General features: G+C 41.6%; 1 protein-coding gene across 1 annotated transcript; it reads left to right on the top strand.

The window, feature by feature from the left end:
- Window positions 1–1555: 1555 nt before the first annotated feature.
- GHSR (growth hormone secretagogue receptor) lies at window positions 1556–6361 on the top strand. Its single transcript, XM_036758108.1, has 2 exons — window positions 1556–2339; window positions 6050–6361. The coding sequence occupies exons 1-2, from the start codon at window positions 1556–1558 to the stop codon at window positions 6352–6354; spliced, it is 1089 nt and encodes a 362-aa protein (XP_036614003.1). The 3' UTR covers window positions 6355–6361.
- The last annotated feature ends 2268 nt before the right edge of the window (window positions 6362–8629 follow it).

Here is an 8629-nt window from a genome sequence, read left to right as displayed (position 1 = left end):
TAGTGTAGAAAAGGTTGAGTCAGGATTTAAACTCAGATGTTTTCAATTCAAATTCATCACACTTCCTAGGACTTCACTCTTGCCTCTTTCTAGGCCTCCCCTCTCTCCCCCAAATTTTTGGCCTCTCTCTCCTGCACCTTTTCTTTTTCAAGATCTGTACAAGTGCAATCTCCAGGAGGTTGGATATCAGCCCATTTGTACTTACAAGGCTGAGTTCCAGGACACCCTCTCAGGGAAGTTCAGGTTGATTGGAAAGAATCCTGGGTGTGAGGTCCAAATGCCTGAGTTCGACTTCTGACTTTGTGGCTTACTAGGGGTGTGACCTTGAACAAGCTTCTTAATAGTCTGTGGGCCTAAGTTCTCTCTCCTCTATAAAACAAAGTGGAGTTGATAATCTCCCATCTCCTCCAGCTCTCAATTGCTCATTTTAGTGATTTCTGACACTCCTAGTGTTTCTGCTGTCATCTCTCCTTTCTGCCTCTCTCCTGGCTTCCTTTTGGTCTTCAGCACCTTCCAGATGCCTGAGGCACTGACCTAGGGCACTTTCCTCCAAAAAGATCAGAGGTAAATTCACTGGGTCCTAGGATTTACAACTAGAAGGGCCGTTAGGGGTCATTTAGCCCAGGCCCTTCATTTGACAGAGAGGGAAAGTGAGCACTAGACAGCTGTTCTTTTTTTTTTTTTTAAAGAGACACCTTTGTGGTCTTTAACCTCACTTTTTTCAGTATAAGGGAGTGATGTGGATCCTAGTTAAGAGTAGCACTATAGCTTACCCCACACCACCCAGCCCCTTGGTCCCTGGTGCCTGGGAGGCAGCTGCAAGGGACACCTGCCAGGGGTCTTTGGAACACACAGACTGGGATGGAGCTTGCTGGGGAGCTGGAATAGGGAGCCTATTTAGGCAGCTGGAGGCACAGGTACATGATGCTTTCTCCTTTCGAAGGGGGTGGAACCTAGAAGCACAGCTCCTTCCCCCTGGTAACCAGAATGAACAGCAACATCCCAGCAGGGGAGAACAGAGAGGGAGGAGCCAGAGGAGGAGGGTGCAGCAGTGACCAGGGTGGCTACTGCCAGGCTTCCAGGGCTGCTACTACCTAGGACAAGACACCAGAGCTCACTCTTCTCTCCTCTCCTCTCTTCTTCCTCTCTCGCTTATTTCCCCTCTTTCCTCACTCATTATCCCTTTCCCTACCCTCTCCTCTCCTCACCCCTCACTCTCTCCTCTCTCACCCTTTACTCTCCACTTCTCTCTCTCTCTCTCTCTCTCTCTCTCTCTCTCTCTCTCTCTCACACACACACACACACACACACACACACACACTTCCCTCCTATCCCCCTGTCGCCCCTCTGCCCTACCGCCGCTTCCTCACGCTACCTTTTGAAGTCCACCCCCCTGAAGCCGCTCTGTGATGCCCTCCTAGCCCTAGTGGGGCGCGGGAAGGACCGGGGGCACCCGACGCCAGAAAGGACGCCCAGCAGTAGCATTTCACGTAGGGCAGAGCATCTTCAGCCCAGCCCTGCCAGTATCTCTAGGAAGACTCTAATAGCCAGCAGGATGTGGAACGAGACACTGAGCCTGGAAAGCGAGTCCAACTTCAGCCTGGACTACACGGATGAACCTTTCAACAGCTCCTGGGTGGACCAGCTGCCCCCCTTCCCCGGAGCCCTGCTCACCGGGGTTACAGTCACTTGCATAGCTCTCTTTTTCATCGGCATCTCAGGCAACCTCATGACCATGCTGGTGGTGTCTCGATTCCGGGACATGCGGACCACCACGAACCTCTACCTGTCTAGCATGGCGCTGTCCGACTTGCTGATCTTCCTCTGCATGCCCCTGGACCTCTTTCGCCTCTGGCAGTATCGGCCCTGGAACTTCGGGGACTTTCTCTGCAAACTCTTCCAGTTCATCAGTGAGAGCTGCACCTATTCCACCATCCTCAACATCACCGCACTCAGCATCGAGAGGTACTTTGCCATATGCTTCCCCCTCAGGGCCAAGGTCGTGATCACGAAGGGCAAGGTGAAGCTGATTATCTTGGTCATCTGGGCAGTGTCCTTCTTCAGCGCCGGCCCCATCTTTGTCCTGGTAGGAGTGGAGCACGAGAATGGGACCAACCCCATGGACACCAACGAATGCAGGCCCACTGAGTTTGCCATCCAATCGGGACTGCTCACCATCATGGTTTGGATCTCCAGCATCTTCTTCTTTCTGCCTGTGTTTTGCCTGACTGTGCTTTACAGCCTCATTGGGAGAAAATTGTGGAGAAGGAAGAGGGAGGACATGGGACTGAGTGCTTCTATCCGTGATAACAACCACAAACAAACTGTAAAAATGTTAGGTATGGGATTTTTACTTCTCTCCTTCCCCATCTTTCCCTCTCTCCCTGTTTCTGTCTCTGTCTCTCTGTCTCTCTCTGTCTCTGTATTGCGCTCTCTCTCTCTCTCTCTCTCTCTCTCTTTTTCTCTCCCTCCTCTGTCCCTCTCTTCTTTCCCCCTCTATTCCCCTTGGTCTCTCTCCTCTCACTTTCTTGCCTTATCTTTCCTTCTCTTCTTTTCTTTCCCCTTTATTTGTCCCATGTCTTCTCCTTTATTCTCTTTGCCTCCCTTTCCTCTATCCCTCTCTGTCCTCTCTCATTCCCTCTTCCAGTGTCTGTCTTTTCATCTTTCTCTGCCTTCTCTCTTTACTTTTTTGTCTCTTTACCTTCATCTCTCTATCTCTGTCTCCCTTCCCTTCTTTTGCTTCCTCTCTTTCCCTCTCTTAAAAAATTATAAACATCATGCTTCTCCATGAACCCCAAATATCAAATGTCATGTCTTCATTTCCTTAGGGGATAAACCATAGAAATTAAGTTTGTTTTGAAACCAGCATATGTCATAGAGCAGCATATTATTGTGCTTATATTCAGGGGAAAATGAAAGTTTCGCCAGCTCCTCTCCTGTTGTCTGATTTGCAGGTAACTGATTAAATTTAAGAAAATATCATATCCTTTAAAACACTCTAGCAAAGAGTTGAGTTCTAAGCTGGTGGATACATAACGGTATGCACAATCCAAGTAGATAGTTGAGACAAAAAAAATCAATTTTTGCTTCTATGTCATTGTCCTCCCTCTTGCATTATTCGAATCATTGCAACAATTTTGTTTCACTTGACTGCTGGGCACACAACCCAAATGCCAACTGTAGACTTTCTCTTACCTGATAAAGTTCTACATCTGTCCAGTTCAGACCTTTCGCATCTGCTCAATTACTAGGAAGAAAGTGCCCCAGTTTGATCAATAAAACTTATGTGACAGGACCAACATCAGTAATTGTTTCTCCTCAAAGAGTTCTTCAGTAAATCACCCCTAGGTTCAATGAGAAGTTCAATGACAATTAGTACATTTTACTATAAATATCTCCACAACCAGAAATTAGAACCCAGCACTATCCACACAAAGTCAGTGCTCAATAATTTTTTTTCCTACTAAAAATGCCTTCAAATCCACATTTTATCTGTAGCTGAACTTCTAAAAGTTGTGCTCTCAAGTCTATCAGAAAATGGAATCTGCCTATCTAAACTCTGTGGTAAATCTTTTTTAATAATTTATTTTATCTTTTTAACTTATGTTATAAAACAAGCACTTCTATAACATAGTATAATAAAAAGGTGATTGCACATGAAACTGCAAATCTATTATGCACAACTTTACAAGTGATAAATCTTAGCATCTTGGGAAATGTTTATATTCACCTTTTGCATATTTAGTATCATTTGGAGCAGAACAAATGAGGGTTTTGTAGTTGTAATTCTAAGAATCTCTGAACAAGATGAAGCCTGGCATTAACTGGCTTTAGAATGCAAAACACCGGTATCTAAATCTCACCTCAGAGAAACATTGGGCTGTGTGACCCTGGCCAATTCACTTAACCTCTCAGTGCTCTATGGAACTTTCTAACATTATAAATTGCTTAGAAAGTATCACCTTGCATTGGTACAGGGAGTTTCTTTATCTGGCAGTTCACTATATGAAAGAAATTACAGGTCCAGTCTGCAGGTCCAAGGTCCTTTGTTATTTGCCAATTTTAAGAATTTCTGGATTACTGGATGTCAAAGAGAGAAATTTATAAACAAGAGTGCCCAACGTTTTCATCATTTAGACCAGAGGTTCTCAAAAGGTGATCTATAGACTACTGACTCACTTCATTGCATTCATAATAAAGCAAGGTTCTTCGTTGTTGTTTCTGGAATTGGTCATTTCATTTCAGTGTAAATCAGAGGCTGTAGATCAGAAGTCCTGGGTCTGAATCCTTCAACTTAGTCACCTATAGGACCTTGGACAAATCACTTTTCCTTTTTAGGTATCACTTTCCTCATCTGTAAAATGGAACCCTTTTAATCCTAATAGTTTATAATCTATGATTGTATTTATTTTTTTTTAAAGCCATTGTCTCATTAGTGTCTCATCAAAAGTAAACTCATTTCCCCAGCAATTCAGGAAAGCTGGTCAATAGAAATGGATGGGTCAGGTGATCCAGGTATATTTGCCTCAGCAAAGTAGCCCAGTAACGAAGATTTGAAAACTACTTTTCTACACAAAATTTTTCCACATTGCTCTTGCTGGGCTTAGAAAAATTTTTTTACCTTATCTAGAAGTTGACATCTCAATGTAATAAATTTAAAAAGTAAGCTGAGGACAGTTTTCAGGGATGTTTAGTGTTAAAATAGTTTTTCTACTTAATCATTGCCCCTCTCCCCTTTTAACAGTGATCATATTATGTTGATTATCAATTAACTAACAAGCATTTATTAAGTGCCTTCTATGTGCCAGGCACTGTCCTAGGTGCTGGAGATACAAGTATAAAGAATGAAATTATTTCTACTTGCAAGGTGCTTTCATTCTAGTGGAGGAGACAGCAATTAGATATATAAGCAATTAGAGAATAAATGCAAATAAAAAGCTGTTAAATACAAAATGGTTTGGGAGAGAGGGCACTAGCAGTTTCATGCAGAAGAGTCTTGAAGGAAGTTGACGCAGTATTAGCTGTGTCTATATGTATCAAAAACTGAATTTTCAAAAATGGATTTCCTAATCATCTCCTCCAAACATCCAATTAACTTAATCATGAAGTAATAATAGTTGACATTGGTTCAATGGTGGGAAGACCATTGGATTTAGAATAATGAGAAAATCACTGAATTTGGAATGAAAGGACATAGGTTTGAATTCTGATCCATTTAATATTTCACATTTCTGGGCTTCAGTTTCTTTCTATGCAAATGACTTTTGGAGGGGGGAAGGCAGGGCAATTGGGGTTAAGTGACTTGCCCAAAGTCACACAGCTAGTAAGTGTTCAAGTGTCTGAGGCCAGATTTGAACTCAGGTCCTCCTGACTCCAGGGCTGGTGCTCTACTCACTGCACTGTCTAGCTACCCCCCAGTAACTTTTAAAGTCCTTTTGGTTCTCAATCTAGATAGTACTTTAATGTTTGCAAAGCATGTTGCAGCATTATTTCATTTGAATATCACAAAACCCTGTGATGTATGTACTTTCAAGTATTAATTAGCCTAATTTTACCAATAAGGAAACTGAGACTTAAGTGACTTACTCATGGCCATACAACTCATAAGTGGGAGAAGGTTCTAATCCTACCCTGTGTAACCTCCCTGGCCTTGGTTTCTTCAGCTGTAAAATGGTGAGCTTTGAGGGCCTTTCTAGCTCCTCTATGTATGATCCCAAGAAATGGGATTTGAGCCTGGGTCTTTCTGACTCTCAGTTCATCACACCATTGGCCACACCTGGATGCCTCTCTGGTAGACTATTGTTACACTGAACCGACTGGTCACCTGGGTCCAAATAGCTGGATTAGTTGTGTATTTAGAAATAGCTCTCATTAAACCCTAGGAAAGGGAAATGGGGAAAAACAACATTTGGCCCTTTGTCTGTGATGAATCACACTCTCCTGCCACAAAGGCTTTCAAAAGAAATGGAATCTTTCTTTTTATTAGCAGAACACAATTCAAGACAACATTGCTTGATCTCATGCTAAGTTTCTCTGATTTTCCTTTTAGCCGTGGTGGTGTTTGCTTTCGTCCTCTGCTGGCTGCCATTTCATGTGGGACGCTACTTATTCTCCAAATCCTTCGAGCCTGGCTCTTTGGAGATTGCAGTGATTAGCCAGTATTGCAACCTGTTCTCCTTTGTCCTCTTCTATCTTAGCGCAGCCATCAACCCCATCCTTTACAACATCATGTCCAAGAAATACCGCGTGGCTGTCCTCAGGCTCTGGGGACTTGGCCAGTTCTCCCAGAGGAAGCTGTCCACTCTGAAAGATGACAGTTCTCGGGCATGGACAGAATTGAGTATCAATACATGAACAAACTAAATTCATGAGCAAACAGTCATGATTCTGATATGAAAGCCATAATGCAGTTGATGTTGGTAAGATGTTCAAGAATAGGTTTGGAAATAGGTAGGGAGTTGCCTAGGAGAGTTGTCCTTTTGCCATTTGGGATTCGTGGGGACGGGGAAAAGACTAGGGAAAAAGGTAAGGCTTTTGTTGTATGAAAAACTTGACTTGATTGAACCACTCATCAGATGGCTCTTGTCTAACATTTCTGTTCTGTTCACTACCTGTGATTTTCTATTCACACATTGGTGCTGAACCTGAGGAAGGAGAAAGGAGCCTTGGAATAGGTTGAAGCAGAGAAAGGCTTTCACTCTACTTTGTTTTGGGTGGCTAAATATGAAATTAGATGTGCTTTTTTTTTACAATGATGAAGAATATTCAGTGAAAAGGAATGTTAGTGATAAATATAAATATAGAAGGTATTCAAAACCAATCATCTCCACATAGTCCTGAATATATGGAAAACAGAAATTTTACCTTGGTTAGAATGCCTTATAATTAACTTTTTATGGAGCCATTTTTCATTGCATAGCCAGCTTACTGTGATCTTATAATTAGTGACGAATTCTGAGAATCATCTCCTCAGTGTCATTTTTTTTAGATAACCATTCTTACGCTTGAAAGAAGAGACACTATGAGCATTTAAGATATTTTATTGTTTTCACGGTATTTAATTAACTGCTCCAATATTCAATCAATGAAAGTGGAAAGCATTTTCAAATGCTTTATTCAGCTTAACAATCAAACAGAGGCTGCGGAGAAGGTTTGCGTGTGGAGAACTGGAAATGAACTCCTGAATGAACGTAAGAGTTAAGGTGTTTCTGATGAAATTGATCCAGTGAAAATTCACAAGTGACTTACACCATAAAGATAGAAATCTCATGCAACTGGGAAAGTTTTTTTTCTTTGAATGAAGGCAAAAACCATTAAATTTTAATAATTATTAACTTGAACTTTTGTCAGTTAGTCTTTGTTGGTTTCAAGATATACATATCCCATGTTGCTTTGTTACTTACTACCTATGTGATCTTTGGCAGGTCACTTGGCCTCAGTTTCCTCATCTGTAGTATGATGGAGTTGGACTAGATGATCTTTGAGGTCTCTTCCACCTCTAAATCTGTGGTCCTACGATTGTATCCCGCCATTGTTATCTTTTGACAGTCAACAAGATGTATGACAAATGTAGCAGGTTTAAATGGATTTCTACTTCCCTTTTCTGTTTCGGTACATTTTCAAATGTCCCAAGTATACTTTTATACCTACATTTTGGGGCATATACATTGTATTTTGGTCAGTCAAAAATTATTTTCCCTCATTCTGCATGAATAAACAGAGAACCAGCCTTGTGAGAAGATGTGTAGTAACATCCCAGTTCTGACGCACATACTGACTCTGTGGCCCTCAGCAAGTCACTTAACTTTTCACTGCTCTAGGCATCTCCTGAAGACTATAAGTTGCAGAGAAGATGCCAACCTACATCAGTAAAAGGAGTTTCACCTGAGAGTTCTCTATCTCAATGAAATCACTGGTGTTGTCACTAAGCCTATTCCTAATCCTGTACAACATTAAAACATTGTATACTGTTTGTTCCTTGGGCTATTGTAACTGCCATTTGGATAGAATTGGCAGGTCAGTTCCAAATGGGTGGATCCATCTCACCAAAATGACAGATCATTTCATTTAAATTTCTGGATTCACTGCATGCTTTGGTGTCATATAAACATACCATGAAGGCTACATATTTGTGGAGAATGTTTTACAAGTCCAGCATGGCATTAGGAAGAATAATTGGTTAGATGATCATTATTTTAAATTCATAACTTTTGCATATGGAAGACTCAGTACATTTCTGGGATTTCAGTAGTCCCTTTAAACAGGGGTCCTTTACCTAGGATCTGTGATTTAAAAAAAATGTATTTTGATACCTGTATTTCAATATAACTGGTTTCCTTTGTGATCCTGTGTATTTTTATCATATGCATTTAAAAAACATAATTCTAGATCCAAAAGCTTATGGCTAATGTGTCCAAAGATGGCCAAAGGTGTTCATGCTACAAAAAGATTAAAAGCCCCTACTTTAGGAAGGTATAACAAGTCCTTAGGCCAGTCAGAGTCTCATGTGCCATGTAGCATCCTTGTGGCTTTAAATATAGCCTCCTAAGGGTGGGATCTACAAAGACAAATAAACTCTGTGTTTCCACAAAGATGACTTATCCAACAATTTGTGATTTGAAAAGCAACA

This window comes from Trichosurus vulpecula, chromosome 4, assembly GCF_011100635.1.
Source record: "Trichosurus vulpecula isolate mTriVul1 chromosome 4, mTriVul1.pri, whole genome shotgun sequence".
Lineage (NCBI taxonomy): Eukaryota > Metazoa > Chordata > Mammalia > Diprotodontia > Phalangeridae > Trichosurus > Trichosurus vulpecula.
The sequence above is the reverse complement of the archived record's forward strand: the minus strand, read 5'-3'. Positions and strand labels throughout refer to the sequence as shown.

Excerpts from the sequence above, each read along its gene's own strand:
- GHSR (XM_036758108.1), top strand. The coding sequence starts at position 1,556 with ATGTGGAACGAGACACTGAGCCTGGAAAGCGAGTCCAACTTCAGCCTG. Across the intron at positions 2,340-6,049 it reads ACAAACTGTAAAAATGTTAG|CCGTGGTGGTGTTTGCTTTC; the intron begins GTATGGGATTTT and ends TTTTCCTTTTAG.